Source organism: Botrytis sinoallii (genome assembly GCF_014898435.1).
Source record: "Botrytis sinoallii strain Bc 23 chromosome Unknown BSIN_016, whole genome shotgun sequence".
In the NCBI taxonomy this organism is placed as follows: domain Eukaryota; kingdom Fungi; phylum Ascomycota; class Leotiomycetes; order Helotiales; family Sclerotiniaceae; genus Botrytis; species Botrytis sinoallii.
This window is the reverse complement of record NW_024066043.1, coordinates 155,749-181,078: the sequence shown is the minus strand read 5'-3', so window position 1 is coordinate 181,078 and position 25,330 is coordinate 155,749. Positions and strand designations below refer to the sequence as shown.

Here is a 25,330-nt window from a genome sequence, read left to right as displayed (position 1 = left end):
AAAGTATAATTGTACTGGAGAAACCCGCGGGCTCGAGGCGGGGTACTGAGCTTAACATCAACTCAGTGCGGTCAGACTTTTGGGCTTGCCCCTACACAGGCCATCTCATCCGAAATTGTTTGCACAAGAGATTTCGGGATTTGGTAGCTACAACATACGTAGGTAGGCAGATGATGGCCAGCATATTGCATTACAGGCTTATTATTTAGAAGAAGATAATTTTCATGATCTCATTAATAGTCATAATACATCCGATACATCCCATATGGTTATCCAACGCCCGCACAAAAACAACAACACACGACGATATTGCATCTCATCATGCTCGACCTGTGATGTAATCCTTATTTTCTATCGTCACGCTCTTCGTCATATGATTGACCTTGTATACTCCGACCAACCTACTCGCGAGTTCAAACATGTTGTTCCGCAGCGAGATAACGATGAATTGTGCGTTTTTTGTTCGTTCCTTGATGTAAGACGCTACGATGGAAACCTAAATATGTCAGCAACGTATACTCGATAAGGCAGTGGGATTGCACTTACATTCCTAAAATCAAGAGCAGCATCAATCTCGTCCATTACATATAAAGGTGTGGGTTTATAGTGATGCAAAGCAAACACCAGTGCCAAACTACTCAATGTCTTTTCACCCCCACTCAAATTGGAGATGTTTTTCCAGGATTTCTTTGGTGGCATCACACTGAACAAAATTCCCTCCGAGAAAGGATCCAGCGAGTCCACTAGTTCCAGCTCGGCATTCCCTCCCATGGTGATCATTTGGTACATCTCTTTAAGTCTAAGGGAGATTGTACTAAAACCTTCCATGAAGCCTTCGAGACGAAGGCGTCGTAAATCATCGCAGCGTTTCTTGGCTGTGTCTCTTTGAGTTACAGCACTTTGTAAGTCTTGGTTCCTTGCAGCATGTTCTTCAACTCTTCGACGATATTCTGCAAGAACACCTAGCTCGACATTGACACTCTGAGTTTTCTCTTCCAGAATTGCAATCTCTCCCTTCAATGCCTCCTTGCTCATATCGGCGAGTTCGTCTCTGGTAAAAGTAGGAAGTTCCTCTTGCTCAACTTCTTCGCCTAAGTCACTAACACTCTGAAGAGTAAGTTTACTCAACTTTTCTTGCCAATATCTAAGTCGCTTTTGATTTTCAGTCAATACTTTATGGTTTTCTTCAAGCTTGTTGCGCATTTCAATCTCAACTGCACGGGTCTCATTGAGTTCGGTAGTTTTCTCATCAAGGTCAGCTTTGAGAGCACTAAGCTCTTTTTTCTTCTCTCTCAAAGTCTTTTGGGCTTCATCAACTCGAGCTTGCGATCCTTCAGAGCTTGATCCTTGATTCTGAATCTCCTGCTCTAGTGCTTCTAGATCCGCAATAGAAGCCTGTATTTCTTTAGTAGCCTTAGCATGATCTTTCTCGTGTTTAAGGATTTGTTTTTCAGCCTTGGTTTTGGTCACTTCTGCTGTTGACATGGCCTGGCTGAGGGTATCGATCTCTTCTTTCAAAGAATCCACCATAGCACGCTGAGCACGAAGTTTCTCACCACCAACTTGCATAATTCTGTCCTGGAGAGCTTTGATTTCGTCCTCAACACTCGCTGTCTCCGCATGAAGTTTCTCGATTTCTTTTTGAAGCTTTGCGATGTCCTTCTTCAGTGCAGATACTCGACTATCATCTGTCTGAGATGGCTGATGCTCCTTGCTCAACTCTTTGATTCGTCTCTGTGCGTCTGCTAGGTTTCGCTCAGAACTGTCTACCTCTAGACCGAGTTTTTGCATTTTCGTATCGAGTTGCGGTATTTGATGATTTATATCTTTAAGTCTCGTCTCTAAGTCTCTTTGGCGATCCTGAAACTTCTGGAAAGTTTTTTCAAGCTCATCTCTATTTACTTCCAATTTTGAAACTTGCTCTTTTGAGACTTCGGCCACCAGCTTTGAAGACATCAATCCCTTCTTGACCGTGTTTCCACCACCAGACATAGTACCCGATTTGTCAATCAGTTGGCCATCCAAGGTCACGACACGCCATCTTTTAGCTCCGTAAGCGATGCGATTCGCTTGTGCTAAATCTTTAGCTACGAGTGTATTTTGTAATGAGTGGAAGAATGCTGGTCTAAACTTGTCATCTTTTGGCTTGATAAGATCAAAGAGACGAGGAACGTTTTCTGGTGTTTGGATGGGTGAGAGATCACGATTTCCTAATTTATCCAAACACATAAAGTTACCTCGTCCGAGATTAGTCTTTCGAAGATATTCGATACACTGCTGACCAGCCTCGACTGTATCCGTTACAAAATTATCAAGGGCTCCACAGGCAGTAGAAATTGCAATGTCGAATTGTTGGTCAATTGTGCCTAGATTTCCCAGTCGGCCATGGAAACCATCAATTCGCCCAGATTCCTTAAGTCTCATCAGACCAGTCAGGACGTTTCCTTGGGTTTGAGTGTTTGAAAGACTAGCACGAGCTTCGTCGGCTTTTTGGCGAGCCCCAGAAAGTTTAGCGCGAAATTCCGGCTCCTTCTGAGACAATTGCGTGAGTTCGGCTTGTAATCGAGCACCGTCCTTTTCCAGCTTCGCTCTTTGCCCTCTGCATTGCTCGAGCTCTTCGAGTTTAGCCTCCCTGCTTTCTTCTATGGCCTGCACCTTTGATTGAATTTCCCGAAGTGCTACATCACCGGCATTCGCCTTCTCGTCTAAGATTGCAAGCTCACTCTCCGCTACAGCAATAGCAGACTGTTTTTGATTGATCTTTTCATTCCAGGGTTCCAATGACTTCTGCTTGGCCGCGATTTGATCAGAGAATGCTTGGGTTTTACCTTTGAGACTATCCCTAATATTAGCGAGCTCCGACTCCTCTTCTGCCATTCTCTGTTCGGTTGCAGCTATCTCGGCAGCAGCTTCGTGAATTTCCTCTGCGCACTTCTCGATTGTGGCTTGAGCTTCAGAAATGGCAGAGTCGGATGTGTTAATTGTCTTTTCCAGCTTCTTCTGTTTCGTTGTCAAGAATTTCTTCTTTTCTTCAAGCTTTACTCGCTCTTGATCGAGGTTTGCCATTTCCTTGAGAATTGCTTGCGTGTACTTTTCGACCGATTCATACTCCTTTTGGCCTTTTTTGTACTCCTTTTCAAGCTGCTTAATACCTGCTTCGTTGCCCTGATGTTTTTCCATTTCCGCGTCTAGCTGTGTCTGCATTTGGCCAATAGCCTCTTCCGTGACGGCTATATTATCATCACACTCATTGATATAAACTTGGTACAATGCTGATTGCTTCATGGACAACTCATTTTCGTCCCTGATATAAGCAAGAGCCTTATCTTTCTTATCTTCAAGTGCATTTTTTTCCTTTTCAACATGCTGAACCCGCCCACTCTTCTCAACACACACTTCGTTCAGAGTCTCTACTTCGGTAGCAGATTCTTCGATGGGGGTCTTATATTTGGATGTGCCAATGATATCCTCCAGATACTCCAGAAGACCGTCATCATGCTCATTTGCAGCTTTTGGCTTCATTTGTGCAATTGACTCGACTTCACCTTGAAGGATCAAAAATCTCTTATGATCTAAATCGACGCCCCTATCACGAAGGAGTGTCGTGACAATGGTGAAATTTGACTCTTTTCCGTTGATATAATATTTACTTGCGTTATTTTTGAACGCCCTTCGAGATATGACCAAATCAGAATTGGGAACAATTTGGTGGGTGCCATCTGGCTGATCCATCACTTCTTGGAAATGTACAGCAACTTCACAATGATCCAAGTCCGGAAAAGCTGCTGAATTGTGAATCAATGCGGAAATTTTGCCTTGTCTCATTTTGCTAGCTCTGAAGCCGAACACAAAAAGAAGAGAATCAATGACGTTAGATTTTCCGGAGCCGTTGGGACCAACGACAGAAGAAAAAGAAGAGTGAAATGGGCCAACTTCCTGACGACCAGCATAACTCTTGAAGTTCGTAAGAATCAGGTAAGTGATAACTATTCGAGATTTTGGACCAGTATCCTCGACCACTGGAGCTGCTGCCGCAGTCCTTGATTTCAGCACAATATCCATGGGCTTTTCCATGATTGTATCCATTGCTCGAATGGGTTTGACAGCCGACGCTTGACTGTCCGATGTCCCAGGCCTCTCCGTGATATCTGCAAGAATTGTGCTATTGTGTATTTCGGATGGTTCAGGAGACTGCGAGGTATTTGGTGTTGGTAGAGTAGGATTTGACTCAGGTGCCACTGAGCTGCGTGCACTTCTGGTAGGTAGTACACTCTTTCTTTTCCGTGGGGCTGCCTTTTTTGTAGGTGACTCAGGCGCTGGGGTTGCTGTCTGGTCAGGATCGAAGATTTCCGAAGGTTCAGCATTCTCTGCTCCTAAACTCTTCTTTGCTCGACCGCCTGCGCGAGGTGTAGCTGCCATTGAATTCGCCGTCTTCCTCCTTGACTGGGGGGCTGTCCGGGTACTACGCTTCGGTGCGGGGGTGAACTCTTCCTCGTCATCTTCCTCTTCGACTTTTACTTCCATACTTTCATCCTCATCTGATGATTCTACTACCGCTTTCCGGCGAGAAGCGACCCTTCTCGAGGACCGCACTGGGGATTCTGACATGATGAGGTCCAGCAAATGTGTTGTTTTTTTCACTCGCGGGGAAAAAATTGGTTATTGCTGTGGATTAAGGAGCTATATTAAATCAGTAATGCATAATGAGTACCAAAAGGTCACAGAAAGTAAGATACCTGTTAGCAACGCGTCCTATATTCAATCAATAATAAATAGGGTGTTAAATGTGTTGTGTTGTTGAAGTTTGTTGTTTTTCTTGTTTGCATATTGCGGAGGGTCATTGTTTACTTCAAAACAGTCAAATAACACTAAGATAAGGTTCTTATCTACTATCAATACTATCGTCGCAACAATTGCAAAAGAACTCCTTAAACATAAACAACGGTACAGAAATAATACGGCGATACAGAATGTTTACCTTTCAGAATTTCGACGAAGTCTTCGACTTTGATCCAGGCTGCTCATATGATGAAATCGTTGTGCGAAAAATCGAGAGCAATCGTAAGAAGCTTGAAGGTTTATTCATGGACACTTTACTGAAGAATTTTGAAATTCGTCGACGTGAGCTCCTACAAATCGTTGCGGTAATATATCTCTTACTAACTTGTGCGCAAGCCGTTAAATATTATCCACCGAAATCAAATAGTGACCTTCGAAATCTACACAAAGTCATCATTGACTCAGCGGGCCAAGATCATCATAAACTATCAGCTCTGTATTATATACTGCTCGACTTTGACGCTCCAACCGGACGAAGAGACTACTCCACTACATTTGAGCAAAAGTCGTTTTTACCTCAAAGCTACCAAATCTACATGAAAGGTCTTTGGCATCTGGATAACCTTGATTTTGAGGTTCGTGATTCTCTGTCTCTAAGATCCGTAGATGCTTAACATGAACTGATCATTGCTAGTTGGCTCTTCAATATCTGACCCATCCATCTTTGATACCAAGCTTTGCGGATGAAATTCTGGAAGCCCTCGTGTTACATTCCTCAGACGATCTCGCAATTCCATTAGCATACTATCATACTGTACAGCCAGCCTTGACTTCATCTCGAGCAACAGAGAGTTTGTTTTCTGCCATCGCAAGAATAAGTGTCACAGAAGCCTTCTACTTCTCGCGAGGACAGTCGCAATACATGCAACGACACATGTTCGAACAATTGATCGTGGCCGTCTTAAAAAACTCTCCTCCAGAAACTATCGCAGATCGCAGTGTCGAGCTGGTAAATCTACCATTGTCACCAGAAGAAGAGGCTTGGTTCGAGGACTACTTACTTCGCGGAGAAGGAAGAGCAATAAGAAAGGCTCGGGATACGATAATGATGCGACGAATTGGCACTGGGAAATTTTCGGAAACTTTATCACTCAAAGGCATTGGTAGCAGATCAATTGGTGGATTGGATTGGGAACGTCTGTCTGCAGCTGTGAAAGAAGGACTTGGGCCAAGAATTGACGTATGAAAGGGAAGGGCGAAGCATGTACATCTACATTTCAAAGATACCAACATAGCGTTATGGAGTTAATTGGGGATTTGCGATAGGCTCTGATTTGCTGAATATGTAATTATTTTGTTTTGATGTAGATTTTTACTCATTCCACTTGTGACAATCAATTTTCAAATTAACCGTACCGACGCGTTTAGCTACCAGACCGCGTTCCGACCAACATCCTCAAAAATTCATTCGCATCAATCAAACAAAGCCGTATACACACTTTTATGAATATGAATTTTCTCAACCCCCGCGAATCTCGAATGAATACCTTATAAGTGTAGCCGTTTAGGCTTTGGCCATCCAACCAAGAATTCCTAACTACCATCTTGATTCTCCAGGCAGATTAAACAATGGCCGTGTGTAGATTTTGGCAGCAGGGGAATTGCAGAAACGGAGGTATGGCTATTTCTCAAATTTAAGGACGAAGGTGTGCTCACTATTGAAAGCTGATTGCAGATTCGAACACTCCGATCAAAATGCCAATTCCAATAGGAACGGCTTCAACAATCGATATGCGCCTCTTCAAAATCAACCTTCCAACCAATCCAACTCCAAAAATTTCAATACACAACGAGGAGGTGAGTATTTTGAGCATACATAAGTATATACGGTGGCTTACGGCGTTGTAAAGGATCTGAGGCGCATATACCTTTCAGTCTCGATAAAGCGACTATAAAGCAAGACCTCACGACCGACAGACCTCAATGGATTCTTTCGGCATACGGACCTGGGCGCCATGCGCCAGAGCAATTGTTCGGTGGACCAGCGCGGGAACAAAGTTTTGAGGAAATGCGCCTTCTTCATTACATTGCGGTAGCTTCTGGCAATGCTCAACCAGCCGTATGTGAATCATCCTGGGGCTATGAACTATTGGAGGCTAATATTTTCTAGATACAAGATGCAGAGAGGCTATGGCAAGAAGCAGATCAGCAAATTCAGACTGCGCTGAATGATATAGATGGCGCCATAAATTACATTGTCGCCTCCGACAGTAAGCATCCAAATCGGAATGATATTTGTCAACAGGGCACCTCCCCAGACCAAACACCATGGGTCCAGAGGAGCGACCATCCTCCTGTAAACAATGCTTTTGGTGCAGCCAGTCAAACGACTACATCAGCATTTGGGCAACCTTCTACTCAAAATGGCTCTGCATTTGGACAGCCTTCAAGTCAGAACCCCGGTGCGTTTGGTGGGCCTTCTCAAGGCTTTGGAGTTGCATCACAAGTTGGGGCATCTGGTGGTTTTGGCCAGCCGTCCGCTTTGGGCCAAAAGCCAAGTGCCTTTGGTAGTACGTTTGGACAGCCTTCACAACTAGAGCAAAGGGCTGGGGCTGGGGCTTTTGGAAACCCTTCAGTTCTGGGACAGACACCAAGTCCGTTCGGTGCACCCTCAAATGGTGCCATGAATTCTGGACAGGCAGGCTTCTCCAATTTCGGCGGTACAAGTAATGCTTTTGCTCAACCAAATTCAAATCCCCTGGTAAACCCCGTGGGAGGTGCTTTTGGTTCCAATCCTCTTCCTCCTGGGATCCAGCAATCGCAAGTCAATCCGATAACGCAAAACAACAACCCATTGGCGCCCGTTAACTCTTTTAGTCAGCCTACTCCACCAAATCCATTTGGCTCAAATTCCGGAACTACCCAAGCATTCGGTGCTCCTTCTCCAGCACCAAATAACCCCTTTGGAGCTCCAAGTTCTCAACCTATTAATGCGATGCAGAACCAATTTACAACTCCTGCTACACAAACACAGCAGTTTGGCAATCAGCAAGGTGCTAGTAATCTAAATATGATCGCTGGCGCTCCCCCTGCGAGACCTGGCTCCAATATGAACACTTTCAGTCCAAATTTTCGACCACCACCAAATGATAACATAGTACCGCATCCTCCAGCTGAAAGTTACATAAGGACTCGGGGTGACAAGTTAGAGTCTTTCAATGGACTCCCAGTCGAGTATAAGGACGGAGAGCCAGGGACATCCGTAAATGGTAAGTGGCACAAGATATGGTGCGCAAAGGGGTATGCAGGGCCAAACAAAACTACCGAAATTGAAAACGTGGCTTTTGATGAGCCGACAACAGCTGCATATCTACAGGCCAGACGAACAGGAGCTTTTCCAGGTGGTGTTATGCCTATGATGCCACCCAAGAGGGAATGGTGCTTGTTCAACTTTTAATCTACTGAATTAGATTTGGGCGGTTATGCATTGGGATGGCGTTGTGGTTATTGCCGTGTGGTTTCAGAAGAAGAGTATATAACATACGGTCTTGGAAAATACATTGTAGGAAATAGTGGAGCATTGCATTGTTCACGAGTATGCTGCTGGGGCTCGCTAGCATCTAATTGAAGGAGAAAAATGACGGGAAATCAAAAAGATGCCTTAGAATCCCTTTCAAATTTACCCTCCTTAACGCACTGTGCATGCATTGTACTACGCGTCTGATATAAGTGCAAACTAATTTACAAGACCCATCTCATTTCATCTCTTGTCTTTCCAAGCACGGTAGAAATCTCAAGTGAACGTTGTGTCTCGTTACTATTAAGTATTTCGTGGATCTGATGTATACCTCTCAAGAAGTAAACTTGACATTGAATGATTCGAAGATCAAAAGACTTCGAAAGTTCACTCAAGTCATCTCATCCCCTTTTGTCAAATACACATATCTCATCTTCACGTCTCCCATCTTGCTTCCTGCGATAATCAACTTATTCCTCTGATCTCTAATGTCCACCTCTATCTGGCTCGCCATCATTCTCCAGTCCTGCCTCCATTCTGGTATATCCAGAAGCCCCAACTCGCCCTTAAAGTCCCTTCCATACTCAATAACCTTCAATACCTCTCGCAAATGGGGCATACCTGCTAGAATCGAAATAAGATTATGCAATTCGCACATCCTACCCCAACACACCGCCGTGAAACCCAAAGAGGTGATGGGAAAATAGGAAACAAGAGATGGAACAGCGGCAATGTGATTGTCATCCTGAGATTCACGATGAGAGCGGATCTGCGCCACGGTTATGTAGACGGTATCTTTGGTTCTGGAGACGGGAATGCGCATGTGCGGGATGGGAAGGAAGCTGTAGGTTGAGAGGGCGAGAGTGCGCGTTTCGTGGTTGATGGAGAAGAGAATGGGTGGTTTGGTGAGGGAGACGAGGGGGGCGTTGTCTCGGTTTGGTCGGGTGGCTAGTTGGACGATTCGAGGGGGTGGAATGAGATGAGACCATATTTTGAGACGGATTTCTATGGGGAGGTCCCAGAAACCCCAGAATTGGGGGAAGCTGGATGGTTTTTGAGGCATGCTGGGTTTGAGGATGGTGTGTGGCGGAATAAATGGAGGTAGAAAATGGAGATATAACAAAGAGGGTGTAGAAATTTCAGCACAGTTTTAAGCTTATAATCAAATGATCCTGAAGAAGACAAAGAACTTCTCTCCCGTGGTGGCCATTCATGCCCGAGAAGGTCTTCCCTTGACTAGACTTTAATTTGATTCTTATTGAGAATCAGATTTCGAATGGGAAGCAAGTGTAAAGGTGGTATTGGAAAAGAAAAGCTCTCGTTTATTCCGTTCGATCAGCTTTGTAGCGCTGTCATATATACCATTCTATCGTCGCCGCGCTTTCGTCTGACATGACCTTGTAGAGGCAGTCAATTCTTGATCTATCACCCCAATACACACAATTGTTTTCTTTTGGAGAAATTAAGCCTTATTTTAGTTCCAGGCTCTTGCCTCATCTTTATATTCTCATTCTCACATAATTTTAGAACTTCCAAAGTTCTTTCATTCCATTTCCATCTCCATCCTATTATCAACTTTCCCTATTCGCCACCCCTAACAATGCTACGTCACCCGACCATCTCCAACCCCGCACTTCACTTTTTATCAAAGCTCAAGCTTTACCTCACTTGATGGTTCCTTTCAACTCGATATTATATTAACATCAACTCAAACTCCACATACTGCTCTCTAAAACGCTTCGCTCGGGATCGGTGAATAGATAAGCGTCTGAACATTAGTTTTATTTTGTGTTTACTCATTAGTAAACAAAGCGAAGCCGCTCGGAAAAGGAGTAGGAATCAAACGAGCTACCCCTCATCATCTCATTTTGAACCGAGTTGGTGGTCCTCCTCAAATATAGGATCGAAACTTCCTAGCTACTAGTAAATTTCAAGAGAAGAAATTATACCAGCGCATGCAGATATCCTGGCTCAACATCCAACAACTAGTAATCCTCTTCCTGGTCATTATATTCGTGAAGGAACCCCCTCCAAACACAGCGCTTTCTCTAGAACTTCCAACAAACTTCACACTGTCACCTTTGCACCTCCGCCCATATCTTCAGCGCTTTGTGCACACACATGGTACGCAAGCGAGACGAGGAATAACATCCAATAACAAGATGGCGTGGACATGTTCGGGTCGTACGAATACAGAGTTGATAAATAATATGTGGAATTCGGGTTTGATCCATAGTGAGAAGATTAGAGAGGCTATGATTTCTGTATGTTTGTTTTTGATTCCCCTGCTTACATTGTCTTCGACTCCTCCGATTTCCCTTTGAACTTTTTCAAAGGGCCTTGGGGATGAAAGCTAATCCAATCTGTCAAGGTAGATCGCGCGCACTACACACCCTCTGCGTACCTGGCCTACGAAGACTCTCCACAATCCATTGGTCATGAGGCCACCATATCCGCTCCCCACATGCACGCCTCTGCTCTCGAATATTTACTCCCATATCTTGGAGAGGGAAAGAGAGTTTTGGACGTAGGAAGTGGAAGTGGATACCTAACGGCCGTTATGGCCGAACTTGTACTTCCCTCATCATATTCACATTCCTCACGTCGAAACCGAGCAGGGGCTGAAGCTGGAGGGGAAAAGTGGAAAGTGGTGGGATTGGAACATATAAGAGCCTTGCGGGATATGGGCGAGACCAATGTGATGAAAAGTGAGAGAGGAAGAAAATGGCTAGCGGAGAAGAATGTAGAATTTGTGGTTGGGGATGGGAGAGAGGGATGGAAAGATCCGGATGGGGAGGAGGGGTGGGACGCCATACATGTTGGAGCCGCGTCGACGGAAATCCATGAGGCATTGATTGAGCAGTTGAGAAGTCCTGGTCGGTAAGTTCGACATGTCGATGTTGATTCTCCTTTGTAGATCTTTGTATAATTAAACTAATCGCACTGTAGAATGTTCATACCAGTTGAAGATTCTCGGAGAGGATTCGGCGGTCAACATATCTGGGTCGTGGATAAAGATGAAGAGGGGAAGGTATCGAGGGAAAAGTTATATGGGGTGAGATACGTTCCGTTAACCGATGCCCCGAAGACGGCTTTTGAATCATGATAGGATTATGAAATCGACTTTCTGTAACGGGGCAGGACATTTGAGTACCTAGGTAGTAAATAATTGGTTTGGCGGGTTAGCGGATAAGGAGACGGGAAAGCGAGATGTTTCTGATGGTGTGAGAAGCTTTGATATGGACCAATGCCTCTTCTGAATCACAGCTAGAGCTATTTTAAAAGCGTGTGGAAAGTTATTGGGGGAAATTGGAGGTGACCCATGCATGGATAGGCAGTAGGCGTCAGGGTGTGTTCTGAAGTTTTTAAACTTAGCTTTGGAGGGATGTATTGATTTGAATACCAAAACTCAGATCTATTTTGGCCAAATGCACAGATAGCAGTTGTTCGTTACAAGGGAGTGTAATTGGATATGATCATGATCATGTTCATTTCGAAGAGAGAGAGAGAAGGGAGGGAGAGAGAGAGAGAGAGACAAGACGAAGAGACACACGATGAATGCTAGGGTGGATAATCATAGTATTTGGAAGAGAAGTGCATTAATAAGCCAAGCTAACTAGTTAATGGTTTCAATGATTGACCCAGTAATCCGGTAAGGTTCACAGACGGTATGGGTAGTGAAAAGGGGAAAGAGGCGCGATCTAACAAAGATACTATTGAGTCTTGACAATGAGGCTTGAGTTGCTACGTCAACGTTGACGTCTTTTAGAGAGACGACCCGAGCTGAGACAGTCGGTTAATGAAAGCGATGCGATTGATTAAGCTTAATTTCATGGTTTATTCCGTACAAAGTAATAAAGATGGTACCTGTGGATGCTATGTATGTGCGTGTGTGTGGGTGGGTGTGGGTGTGTATGTAATCGATGAATGAGTAAGCCCGATCAAACAATAATGTGCAAGTGTTTGCGACATCGAACGTGGGGAATGCAACTAGGTAGGTAGGTAGCTATTCGTAGTCTGTATGCATTTCTCAGATCAAGTTATGTGCAACCCAGGGGCATGAAGATCGCGAATTGAGAAAAATGAGAAATTTCGATGCTGGCATGTGTGATATTTCATGGCTTCCATCGTACGTTCCTCGGAGCAATAATAAAGTTGATACCTAGGTACCTACCTCCTACCTCCCTAGTAGCTACCTAGGTAGGTACTTTGTTTTGGGAACCCCGTCGCGGGGTTTGAATATGTCCGGTTGTGTGTGTTGATTGATCATGAACTCTCCATATCAGACCACTAATACGGATCGAGGTAGAACCTAGGCGGAATGGAGTCGTAAGTTTGGTACAGCCACGATGCGGGAGATGGCAGGAAGATTTGGGAGCGCTCTTGTTGAGACAAGAACATGGGAGGGAGAGGTGGGAACTTGAAAGAGGAAAAAGACGTCCAAAAGAAAGACACGTGGGGAAAGATCAAACACGAATACGAATCATGTGATTCACGATTGTGGGTGTGAAGGTGAAAGGAAAGGAAAGGAAAGGAAAGGAAAGGGAATGGAGCAAGCTCAGCCCGATTAAAAGTTACATGGGCCGGGGGTTTTACAATCCATCACAAAGTGACATTCATTTTTGGACTGGATTTGGATGGGTGCTTAACAGGGCTTACCAAGAAAACGGTTATCCGCCTCCCCGATAACAGAAGCAGAAGTAGGTACGTACGTACGATAGAAGTCGCTGGGTCGATACTTCATATTCGGTAGCCCTGTCGTCATATTGTGATGGTGACGAGACCGAGTACCGATATGATAGTCGAGGTCTGGAACCCTGGCACCGATCTGAAGTTTTGGGCGTTGAGGATTGGGCCAATGAGAAGAGAGGGAAGGGTCGGGATGGAGAATATGCTGCCGTGGTATTTCGAGGGCCAGCCGTATGGGGAACTCGGCAATCTGGAGAGAAGAAGGGAATGGGGAGATGGACCAATGAGAGGGTGGGAGGGACCCCTCTCTTCGATCTCTTGGGGAGGATTGAGAGGGACCGAGATCTGCGTGTCTTCTTACTATTACTCACCTTTTCTCTCTCTCTCTGTACGATAAATGCATAGGTGATGATTAATATTTGGATGCTTTTTCTGCTCACTTTTCTCTTATTCGTATTCGAATTTTTGAGATGACATATGCCATGTTACAACTTACATGCGATAATTCACGAGGGGGATTTTAATTATGATGTTTTATTTACCACAAATTTGCGCAAGTCATGCCGTAATACCGTAATACTATTATGCCGTAATACCGTAATATCTAGGTAAGTAGGTAATTGTAAGCAGGTAATTATCAGTAGGTAATTGTTCCCGATCATCGAAATCTTTTCTCCATCGCTCTTTTCTTCCTTCCATTTGTTCTACGCAGCTTACGTGGGTAGACACTAGATCGTAAATCGACATGGAGGGAGATGTCTGCATAGGTATCTAAATAAGGATTTGATCAATTAACCCTCTGGTCCATACACACTCAACCCAGTCAGGCCAACAGCAAAGAGCAAAGAGCAAAGAGCAAAGTGCAAATGCAAATGCAAATGCAAATGAAACCTGATAACCTTTGTGTCTCTTCCCTCGAGCGCCGAAAGAGACTCGACCAGATGCTCGATACCCCGATGCCTCCCTAGTCCTGCTAGTCCTGCTAGTCCTGCTAGTCCCAGCAGATCTTGACCATCACAGGCTTAAATCGCACCGTGATGATTCACCAGTACATCTGGCTAGGACGCAAAGAAACCGGATATCATTGATCCATGGCCTATGATGCCGAAGGTTAAGGCCTCGTTGGGTTTAGATCGACTGCATCGAATTCTGAAAGAATACGGTAGACTTGATTATCGAAAAGTTTAAAGTCCCATCTGAATGGATTTGGAAGACTTCTTTTGCTTACCTACTTTTCCCTTGTTTTTTCCCTTGTTTTCCCTTGTGTTTCTCTATTCTTCACCTGCTTTTTGATCGATTCTTCCTTGACTCTTCCTTGACTCTTCCTTGCTCTTCCTTGCTCTTCCTTGCTCTTCCTTTACTCTGACCTACTCTGACCTATTCTGACCTACTCTGACCTACTTTTCCCTCCTCTTTGCCTACTTTTTCCCTACTTTCTCTCTATTCTTACTCCCTCCTGACTACTCTCACCTCCTCTTACCTCCTCCCACCTCTCTCACCTCTCTCACCTCCTCTTACCCTCCTTCTACATACTTCTACTAACCCTCAACCTTACCATCCTTCATTACCCAGTATTTAATCAACCTTTCCCCCTCAGATGTACATCGGAGCTTGGAATCATTTCTAATTCTTTCTCAACTTGCTCATTCCAAACCTTTCCCCATATTCTTATTCTTATTCTTATTCAGATCCGTATCCATATCCGTATCGTTATCCACACTCACACCCATACCCATACCTCCCTGCCTTACCTACCACCATTGTACATTCCTTCACACAATTCCACGCGAATTAACCCTTTTTACTTTTTATTTATTTCATTATATTATTCAAAAATAGAGTAACATTCGTTACTCTTACTGTATATGATAATTCTTACTATCTACACGGCTTCAATCCACTTCATTCACGTCTTCACCCCACTACACCCACTTCAACTCTAGATCGATCGTCTAACCTCTCTCGACGCTACTCTACTTTATTCTATCCACCTACTCGAGCTACTCTACCGGTACTTCTCTTCTACGAACTACAAAAGATTGGTGTACAACCCATATTCGCTTGAAAAAATAAAAACTACATCACACCATCGCTCATCTCTTCTTTTCATTTTATTTCAAAATCAGAAGAACAATCAATTCCTTTCTTTTTATCGATTGTCATCTGGAATATCACACTCCATCCATCATCTTTATCGAGCTTATTCCTCCCACGCTTTCAACAAGGTTCGCTTACCGATCTACGACCCCCTCATCCCGGTATCCGCAATCGTCCTCGAAATCGACCTGATAATCGACTTCACAATCGATCTGGGAATCTTAGTCAAGTCAACCTTAAAATCGAACATTTTCTAAAAGGAAAGACGAACCGACTCAATCAATTCCTCCTCTATACATATCACTGGTTCCGTACCATTATCTCATTCACCATCTCGATTACTCCCACCCAATTCGACACGAGGAAGCACCAAATCTCAGATTTCTGTATTCTATAGAACAACATAGACGCCCTATCACAATTAGCCAAGATGACTAAAGATAAGAAGATGAAGCCCGGAAAGGTCGAGAAGTCCTATTCCAACAAAGTATGCACACTCATCCTCGTCCTCTCATCCTTTGGCGAAATTGTAACATTAACTAACATGCTCCCAAGACCCCCAAGACCAATTTGGAAAAGATGTCTCACAAAGAGCGTGCATTTATTGCTGCCGCCAATAGAAATGACCGTCCAGATGTCAAGGGTCGAATGAAGTCCGCTAGAGAGGCTTCAAATCTACACCGAGAGAGAACCGGTCGCGGACTCAAACTTTCAGAGGACATTGTCATGTCTGGAAATTTGGGTGAGGAGGAAGAAAGCCCAATGCGAGTTTTTCAGAGACGTCATTGGAATCCCATGTATAATCCAGTCCCGGTTCCCATCACCCAAACTGAGCTCATGCAACATTTACGCGACAATCCGGCAATCGCAAACAACATTCTAGCTTTGATTGAAGGTGCCCAAGGCCTTCGTCCCACGGAGCAGGTCGAGCAGGTTGAGCCTCAAATGGCAATGGAGTTGTCATTATTCGTACAAGTCAACCATCAATTAGCATCACAAAATGCCAATCAACCCGGGAGAATGCCTCAAGACATACCAACACCCCCAGGAACATTAAGTCGAAAAACTAGTTATGGCCCAACTATGCCAACGCCACCACAAGACCAAAGTTTATCATCGCCATTAGAGGGTCCAATGATGGCATCGTCACCAATGTTAAATAATGAGTCAAATATGGCTGCTCCACAGATGGAACGACAACCCAGAAGGCGACACACAAGCTTTGGACAAGATTCAACATTGTACGACATGCCCGGCTACAATCGCAATCCCGGATCTCAATTTATGGGCCGAAGTTCCAGCACTCCCGGAAACATAACACCTGGTACACCCTTTGAACACGAATCGATGATTCAAAACGGAGGACCACAAACCCAGATGGATCCAATGCATCATAATTCTGGACTTCGAAGCCCAGAGCCCCAAACTCACATGAATCAAGTACATCAGAGCCCCCTGGATTGGTATGCCAAAAATCAAGCGCTTCCTCAGGCAAGTCAGATGCCTACTCAGCAGACGAATCAATTTCCCACGCAGTGGAATCAGGAAAGACCAACGCTCGACATGTCTTATGCGTCTCATTTCCTTCCAAGTCAAGCAGCGCAAACCAACGCAGTTGAAAATCACTCGTATAATCAGTTTGCGCAACCGAGCACGGATGAAAAGTTTTTCGCCGACTTGATCGATTTCAACGGCGGCGGACGTTAAATTTGTATATCGACTTGAGAGGATTGGGGGTGTATGTGAGATGATGTAATTATTAATGAATGGAAGGTGTTTTTGTCGATATTTGAATTTGGGAGGGGAGCCATAGCACGGCACGGCATGGCATGACGGTATTGCTTGCTTGGTTGCTTGGTTTGGGTGTTTATATTGTTATTATTATCATGGGGAATGTACACGATTATGGCGAAAAAATGGGAATACACGGATTAAAGGGGTTTGTTCACCACAGGAGCGAGGTGTTCAAAATTATCATATACATATATACCCATGATACACGGAGTTGGGGATAATTTCCTTATTACTTATTGGTCAGTCGGTATAGACTGGGTCGGGGGAGGGGAGGGGAGAGGGGAAGAAGGGGGGGTAATCGAATTGATCGGTTGGTCGGGTTCATGAATGTGGATATGACGATGATCATGACATTGATTCGTGAGTTTCTTCGAGTTTATATTTTATTTCTATTTTTATTATTATTATCTATATCTTTATTTTTATTTTTATAGTACACGTGTATACACCTTTTTTTTCACTATATTTTAATATTGTACTATTAAATTATTATATTTTATATCAGGATGATTGATTCTTTTGGCTAGTGAATGGTTTTCAGGTCTTGAATTTGAATTTGATTTTGGGGTTGATTTTATTTTCGAGCTGTACTTGTATGAATAGTCCTGGAGAGTTTATTTTATAATGTGCGTGTGTATATTTACTCTATATATTATATTGATTGTATATGTTATTTGTTGTATTTATTATTTGCTGTATGTGTATATGTGTATATGTGTATGATAATATACATATGTATATGCACCTATATATACGTAACAATAAATATATACAATTCTCACATGTATGAAATTGAATCTATATCGATATTTGGAAGTATGTTATGTTTTGTAAGTTTGATTGATGTTTTGTATCTTGTGTGATGTAACTTGGATCTTGAATTTTGGATTTGGAAGCTTGGATTTGGAAGTTTGGATTTGGAAGCTTGGATTTGGAAGTTTGAATTTGGAAGTTTGGATTTGGAAGTTTGAAGTTGGAATTTATATCTTGGATCTTGGATCTTGGATCTTGGATCTTGTATAATGTATAATGTATAATGTATAATGTATAATGTATAATGTATAATGTATAATGTATAATGTATAATGTATAATGTATAATGTATAATGTATTTTGTTATAATAGGTAGGGTGGTAGGGAGGGAGGGAGGGAGGGAGGTAGGGAGGTAGGGAGGGAGGGAGGGAGGGAGGGAGGGAGGGAGGAAGGTAGGGGACTGCATGGTCTTGATAGTTTTTTTTGGAGTAGTTGATTGGAGTAGTTGATTGGAGTAGTTGATTGGAGTAGTTGATTGGAGTAGTTGATTGGAGTAGTTGATTGGAGTAGTTGTGAGGAGTTGGTGTGCGTAGATGTGGTCTGGAATAGTTATCTAGAGTGATTATGGTTAAGTGATTATCCCCCAGTAATTGCCTGTTTAGAATCGTTGTATCGTTATATCGTTGTATCGTTAAGTCGTTATCGAAAACAGTTGTTGTCTGCGGTCGTTATGTCGTTGAGTATCGGATTAAGGATGCGAGTAGTTGTTGTTGGGAGTAGTCAATGATGTTTCGAATACCTAGTATTTGAGAAATTATATTTGGAGTCGAATAGCTATGTGGAAATTGGAAATTTGATGGGATGACTGGATCGTGGATTGTACGAGTAAATGATAGGGTATCTCATTGTTGTCTGGAATAGTTATCTGGTGTAATTGTTGTGGAGTAGGTAGTTATTATTTATAATATCTAGCTGTGTTTAGTTGAAGTAGGTACCTAGTGGTGTTAAGTAGTCACCGGGAGTGTGTTCGGAGTGGTGATTGTCTATATTAGTAGTTAGTAGAAGTATCTAGGTATTTGTTGCCACTTGCGTGGAGCAGGCTGTTGTTTAGAGCAGTTTTCTGAAATGGTTGTTTATTGAATCTTCTTGTATGGGTATATGAGTAGATTGATGTACGCAGTTGGATGTTTTTGATTGGTTGGGAGGATTGGTTGATGGGTTGGTATTTGATATTTGGTGTGGGATGGGATGGGATGGAATGGTGGGATGCTGAGGTGGTAGGATGATGAGTGTGAGATGTTGGGTGTGGGGAGTAGGTAGTCTGGTTGCATTTCTATAGATAGGAGAGGGGAGGGGAGAGGGGAGGAGAGGAGAGGAGAAAGAAGAAATTCGATTTATGGATGTGTGATATATGTGTCAGAGAGATGGGAGAATGGAGAAGAGTTCCTTTTAAAGTGAAGTTAGAGGGTGGATTATGGATGATAAAGGAGAGAGTAGGAGGAGAGAGTGAGACAAAATACGAAAAAAAAAACAGTAGAGTAAGAACATAAGAATAGAAAGAGAAATAAAAGGTAAATGATATACTACAACACTATAGCATATCACATGTACACAATAACATTAAGAAGATAATTACATTCAGAAAGGAATATTTTTGTATATCATATCATATCATATCATATCAAAAAAGAAGAAGAAGAAGAAGACAAAAAGAAGGATCGAGGTGACTCAGGTGGGAGAAGAGAGTGATTTGGAGATCCTTATGTATGAACTTGTATGCCGTGTGTTGTGTGTTGTGTATATACATCGTATCATATAATATTGTATCATATTATACGTATCTAGAGAAAATATAAGATTTTTCTATATACAGTATCTTTGAATAAGCGCGGATGTGAAGCCTGAAAGTGTAATGTAGATATGGATATAAATATGGATATGGAAATAGAATTGAAATATATCTAGAGAGAAGAGAAGAGAGAAGAGAGAGGTAGGAGTAAAGGGGAGGGATTTAAGCGATTCCTTCATGTCAAATAGTATACATCTTCATCTTCCCACCCATATTCAATTATTCAAACATCTCTTTCTCCAAGTGAGAAGAGCAGAGTTCTCCAAACTCAAAAAGGGTTCCTAAAATTGAAAAGGAAAACACTCATCTTTCAATTACGAGAGGGAAAACGTGAAAGATAATTCAGCGAGTCATCAAACAGAATAACCGAAACGATGTGATGATCGGCGAGGAGAATAAAGGCGGAAGAAGTGAAGAGGGCTTATGGTATGGAGAGAAAAAGAAGAGTCGTCACTACACCCAGCTACCCATATTGTAAACGTGATTTCTACTTCCGTTCACGTAATACAAATAACCTTGCTCCTTATATATATGTATATCTTGATATCATAAATAGTTGTATGAAATGACATGATTGTGAACAAAGCACTCAGGTATACATCTTCATGATTTACATACCAAAAACTACAAAATGTCTCTTCTCCTGAGTAAAGTATCAAAATACGACATGAGGAAGATGATAAAGATGGAAAGAATAAAGAAATGAGAGAAAAGATTAAAGAAGATACTTGGGAAATTCTAAGCCCTGACTACAGACTAGAGCCACTCACTCCATCCCGTTCATCTACATCCATTCGTTCGTTTCGCTTACATGTAAGATTACATTAGTTCTTCATTTTCGCCCTTCAGTCTCATTTCAAAACTATGTTGCAATTCGATTTTTTTTGTATTCATATTCTTATTGTCTCTATAACATCAAGCAATGCTCGTTGCGCCGTGCTCATACAAACAGAACATGTATCAAAAAGAGCATACATAGATAGCATCATGATGCATCTATATGCATGCAATGCATAAAAATCAAGGATAAACGAGCAAGCTGCATACATACGCAAGCATTGGATATCATGCTATTCCATCCCATCCTAATCCATTCATCAATCATATCATATCATATCATACCTACCCAAAGGCAAATTTTCCAATATCAAAAATTTGCCTCTGCTATTTTCCATGCATGCTCCCCTTCCCAGGCTATCTGACATTATCTCATAGTCCCAATTCAACCATCCATCTGCCCATTCAATCCCCTGCCCACATTTCTGAAAAATTTACCAAGCATTTCCGTGACTATCATAGGATAGCTGCGAAGCGGCACCCGTCTTGTTCTCTACGTCTTGTTTCGGCATAATCTTATGCATATGTTTCGGATTCATGAACCCTGCGTTGTTTAATTCCCCCATTTCCACGTCCTCATTATGATGCACCTCAATGCCATCCTCTAAACCATTTGCCCAGGACTTTGCAGGTGCAGAAGTAGGTACTTCGACTTCTGTCAATTCTCTATGCACTGCCCCCACCAAATCTATCACATCCGAACTTCGTACGTAGCCGAGATAATAAGGAGTGCCACTTGCACCAGCAGCTTCATGTTCGAAGATTCTTCGACGATCACGCACCTCCGTCACATATTCGTCATTATACTCTCTCCAAATATCATTCTCGAAATCGTAGATGTAGATCCAATAATGACCACCACCAGCTTCACCACGATGAATAAATACAGTTTGAAGCTTATATTCGTACTTGGTCATATTCGTGAATTGTTCATTTCTTCTTTGCTTGAGAAGTTGGATTTCTTCGTTGTTTCTTTCAATTTCCTGGTTCAATTCAGCTTGGCGTTCTTCAAGCAATGTGACCAAGTTTGCGTCAACTTCGATGTCGTCCATCTCCTGCAGCCCTCTAGTAAAGTTCTGTGCTGCAGATAGTGCATCACAAACAGATATTTCTTCTGTTCCTTTGTCCTGGCCGAGGACTCTTTGCCGCTCTTCCAAAGTATTAATACGTGCCTTCCATTTCCATGCTTCTTGACGACGACGCATCAAAGTAGAGTCAGGATCTTCGGAATCCATGTATCTATCAAGATATATCGTTTCTGGAAATATTACCGCGTTTCGATTTTTATAAGCAGTATGCTTGATATTGTCATAACGTGTACGTTGGATTTGTACTTGTAAGATTGGGGGTAGTTTGGTGATAGATGCGTATTGCGGTTGAATAGTACCATCGATATGTACCTGTTGTTCGTCGAAGACCACATCCAATGCTTCATAAATGTCTCGAGATTTGTTTTCATCCGGAAAAATAATGAGATTAGCCCATGGTTCAACTTTCTTCTCTAACCTTTCCGACTTTCGAAGATAAGAGGCATTTGCACCATAAAAAGTGTCTCTGATTTTATCGATTTGCTCACCAGACACAGGATCGATGCTTGTCGGCTTTATAGCACACTGTAAACGAAACATCACGTTTCCGATAACCTCGGTAACATCTTGCTGAGATCCAAATTTCCATAGATCGTCGTCAGTAATGACTTCTTTCTGGTCATTTGTCTCTATAGAAAGGCCAGCTTTGTTTCTCGGAGGAATCGGAGGTGGCTTGTCTGGCGCGGCTGTTATGACATCCGGAGTTTGAACTACTGAATCGCCATTGACCATGACAGCATCATCGAAGGTACTATCGGCATCCTCTGATTTGTCCCAGGCCTTGTCTGCTGCGGGACTCGGTCTACCTACAACATCAGAATACGGAGGTAAACCATCCATGTCTGGTGCCTCTACCAATGTGCCTTCACTACTATCATCACGCTGATTTGAGTCTTTATCTTCAGGTCGGTCAACCATCTCAATATCCTCGTCGGCTGAAGTTGGAGGAGGAAAAGTAGTTGTCGGAGGACCTTCCGGCCCCAAAATAGGGTTCATCATGGAAGCAATATTTGATGGAGCACTTGGACTACTAATAGAAACTCGACGGAAATTTGCTTCGGCTGCTGAGCTGAATATAGTCAATTCGGCCAACTCTCTAGTAGGCTTGATGGATCTTGTTGAGGCAGTCTTCAAATTTTCGAACAGGTCGTGTAATTCCGTCACAACTAAATATAATTAGCCAAGCTATTTGTCCAAGGAATTTGACACTCACATTTCTGGGCTTTGATAATTTCCGCCTTACTGACAGCACGTCCTCCAACACGCTTCTTCTTGATATCCTCTTCATTCAGAGGCATGCGAATCTGTTCAAAGTTCATGGCTACCTCTCGAACGGCTTTTACTGTATAGTAATACTGCAGAAGACTGTTTAGATAGCATGTATTGCCAATATTATCTAGACCAATTGGCTGATTAACGGTTGACTTTTCTGCTTGAATGTCGGCGTTTGGATCATCAAGTTTCCTCAATAAGTAACTGCTCTGACGATCATGAGCTATTACCCGGAATGCTTCCTTGTAACTGTCAGATGAACCAGTAGGAGCACCAGATCTGAGACTTTCGTAATAAGCCAGCACAGTATCATCTGGGGCCCCCCTATCGGTGATTTGAAGCCGATTATAAGCTTCACCAACGTCAAGGTTTGAATCTTCAATTCCAGACTCCATGGACGTAGCCGCACGCTGCAAGGTGTAGTCGTCTCCCCGGTTATTAGCAATCGCTCTTAAAGCTTTTGCGACTTTATCCTTATCGCCCTCAAAAGACTACATCGGAGTTAGTTGGGAATCTTTAAATGATCGTTAATTCATGACTATACACATACCATAGCAACGGCAGCAGCTTCAATGCTATCAGATGCAGTATCTGAAGTCACGCTTAGGAACTCGAGAGCTTCTTCAAATGTCATTGTGCTATCATTCGCTACGGCTTCAATAGCAATGCTCTGCCTATCCTTTGCTATCACGCGCAGACATTCGCGTGCCTCATCTTTTTGGCGCGGTCCAGATTCGATACGAGACTTGTAAACACCGATAAAAAAGTCATCGCCCTCAGATCTGGTGATATTTCTCTGCAGCGCGAAGAACGAGTAAGCTTTTTCGATGTCTTTTAGGCTGACTTCTCCGGTAGACATGATCATCGTAGCCTTCGTTTGTAGATCGGAACTGCGGCGTCCGTTGCCGAGCTCCCGCAAGCAGTCCAAATAGTATGGCTTATTCACCGGATCGCATTGACATTGACGATCATAGCTCCAGGCTAACAAATCATCTGTAAATAGCTCGATTGCGCCTAAACTGGCATAATAAGGGTGCTCCAACGAATCTACGACTTGGACAGCATCTCGCTTTGGATAGTCATCGCAAGAAAGTAATCGTCTGATATCATCCAGAGCATAGGGGGGAGAAAATGCTTTTTCACTTGAAGACTTGAGCTCCTTAAGCTCCATATCTGGTCGATCAAGCATGAGCTGGTTGAGCTCAAACCTGACATCGTCTATGAATTCGCGATTCCCGTCATTGACGACAGGCAAAGTCCAAAACCCTTCATATTCCTCCTAAAACGAAAGTTAGTGATGCGAATGAATTGTAGAGGGGATTTGGCAAGCTGAATCCTGAACCATAATTTGTATTATGTCGGTGAGATACATACCTGAGAATTAGATGATGCCCTCAGCTCGGATTTGAATCCTAGATAACCTAGTAGAGCGTCGCAATCGTCTCCGAATGCTAATCTGAACCTTTTATTTCTGGCTGCAATAGCCTTTCTATCCGCACCTCCTGCGTCTCTTAAATACTGACAAAGGTTACTAAGAACCTGAAACGGGTATATGGGCCTGTGTCCTGTGAATCTTAGGGGTTCTTTTTCAATTATTCTCTGCCCACGACTCAGAGTATCTTGGACATTTATTAAGGGAGCTATCATGGCAGCGGAGAGCCTAGGTGGTGTTATTTTGATAACAACTTTGACTGGACAGGTAGCCGCAGTGCAAGCAAATTCATGCGCCGCGAATTCAAAGATCTTTTTTGAGTTCTGCGACGATCTGGTCTCAACTACCCGAAAGTGATGGAGTGGATTTTCGAGGTCCTTAGGACTACAAGGAGTTTGTCCATCTTTCCAGCCTCGGAAATCTACAGTTATCCGAAAATGATATCGGCAAAGGGAACAGTACGCGGCTATCTTGCGGATCGTTGTGGGATCTGCTTCATCATGTGGGCGTAGAGCATCTGTTTGAGAATCCTTTCTAAAAAGCAGATGGCGACAATTGGAGGCATGAAGCCTTGGGTCAATATTGGATTCGTTGTATATTGGCGCTGGTTCTATGAGAGTGTGCTTGCCGGACTTTGCGCTTTTTCTTAAATCATAGTCAAGTAGATCTTCCACTAACCTAGGGGCCGTTTTCCCTACATTGGCAGAATCATTAGCTCAGTTCTAGTATATTCGAGAGCTTTGAACTATCTCAAGCTCGAAAGAAAATAAGTCACAGAACTTGCCTGGTCCTGGTTTCTTCTCGTAGTCAAACATAGCACCTCTCAATAATTATCTATCGCCCACTCTGCCTGCCGATACTTTGTGATTTATGGCCAGCTGAAATATTCTGGACTTGCTTAGCTACCCCGCCTCTCGAAAGGTTGTAAAAGGTGAATTGATATTGAGGCTGGAAGGATCAATATATTGACTTGCATGCGAAACGATTTCTTGAGAGAAACAATTGAAGATGAGTAGAAACTTTGTGCCAATCCAGGTACTAAATGTAAGTTTGGTTGTTTGATTGTGTAATGGTGAGTGATTGATTCTCCAAATTTGGCTAGGAGGAACACAAGCAACAAAAGAATAGGAACGCGAGCATCGACAAGTTTTATGATTTTAAAGGAAAACAGAAATATTTGTACAATTTCTCATCAACTGTGTTGGCTCAATATGTATTTATTT

General features: G+C 43.0%; 7 protein-coding genes across 7 annotated transcripts; 4 read left to right on the top strand and 3 right to left on the bottom strand.

Annotated features, from left to right (window-relative positions):
- Positions 1–319: 319 nt before the first annotated feature.
- EAF02_008417 (uncharacterized protein) lies at positions 320–4,608 on the bottom strand (the record flags this gene model as incomplete). The annotated part of the gene is made up of 2 exons (XM_038904465.1): positions 320–496; positions 547–4,608. 2 exons carry the CDS (start codon positions 4,606–4,608, stop codon positions 320–322), a joined length of 4,239 nt encoding a protein of 1,412 aa, XP_038755522.1.
- Positions 4,609–4,970: 362 nt separating this feature from the next.
- EAF02_008416 (uncharacterized protein) lies at positions 4,971–6,025 on the top strand (the record flags this gene model as incomplete). The annotated part of the gene is made up of 3 exons (XM_038904464.1): positions 4,971–5,121; positions 5,176–5,414; positions 5,474–6,025. 3 exons carry the CDS (start codon positions 4,971–4,973, stop codon positions 6,023–6,025), a joined length of 942 nt encoding a protein of 313 aa, XP_038755521.1.
- A 383-nt stretch (positions 6,026–6,408) lies between these two features.
- Positions 6,409–8,236, top strand: EAF02_008415 (uncharacterized protein; the record flags this gene model as incomplete). Its single annotated transcript, XM_038904463.1, has 4 exons — positions 6,409–6,454; positions 6,505–6,636; positions 6,690–6,898; positions 6,950–8,236. 4 exons carry the CDS (start codon positions 6,409–6,411, stop codon positions 8,234–8,236), a joined length of 1,674 nt encoding a protein of 557 aa, XP_038755520.1.
- Positions 8,237–8,687: 451 nt separating this feature from the next.
- On the bottom strand, positions 8,688–9,359 carry EAF02_008414 (uncharacterized protein; the record flags this gene model as incomplete). Its single annotated transcript, XM_038904462.1, has 1 exon — positions 8,688–9,359. The coding sequence occupies one exon, from the start codon at positions 9,357–9,359 to the stop codon at positions 8,688–8,690; it is 672 nt and encodes a 223-aa protein (XP_038755519.1).
- Positions 9,360–10,506: 1,147 nt separating this feature from the next.
- EAF02_008413 (uncharacterized protein) lies at positions 10,507–11,402 on the top strand (the record flags this gene model as incomplete). Its single annotated transcript, XM_038904461.1, has 3 exons — positions 10,507–10,560; positions 10,668–11,176; positions 11,246–11,402. The coding sequence occupies 3 exons, from the start codon at positions 10,507–10,509 to the stop codon at positions 11,400–11,402; spliced, it is 720 nt and encodes a 239-aa protein (XP_038755518.1).
- Positions 11,403–15,512: 4,110 nt separating this feature from the next.
- Positions 15,513–16,789, top strand: EAF02_008412 (uncharacterized protein; the record flags this gene model as incomplete). Its single annotated transcript, XM_038904460.1, has 2 exons — positions 15,513–15,569; positions 15,638–16,789. 2 exons carry the CDS (start codon positions 15,513–15,515, stop codon positions 16,787–16,789), a joined length of 1,209 nt encoding a protein of 402 aa, XP_038755517.1.
- Positions 16,790–20,749: 3,960 nt separating this feature from the next.
- EAF02_008411 (uncharacterized protein) lies at positions 20,750–24,922 on the bottom strand (the record flags this gene model as incomplete). The annotated part of the gene is made up of 5 exons (XM_038904459.1): positions 20,750–22,569; positions 22,617–23,166; positions 23,226–23,954; positions 24,050–24,801; positions 24,892–24,922. 5 exons carry the CDS (start codon positions 24,920–24,922, stop codon positions 20,750–20,752), a joined length of 3,882 nt encoding a protein of 1,293 aa, XP_038755516.1.
- Between the last annotated feature and the right edge of the window lie 408 nt (positions 24,923–25,330).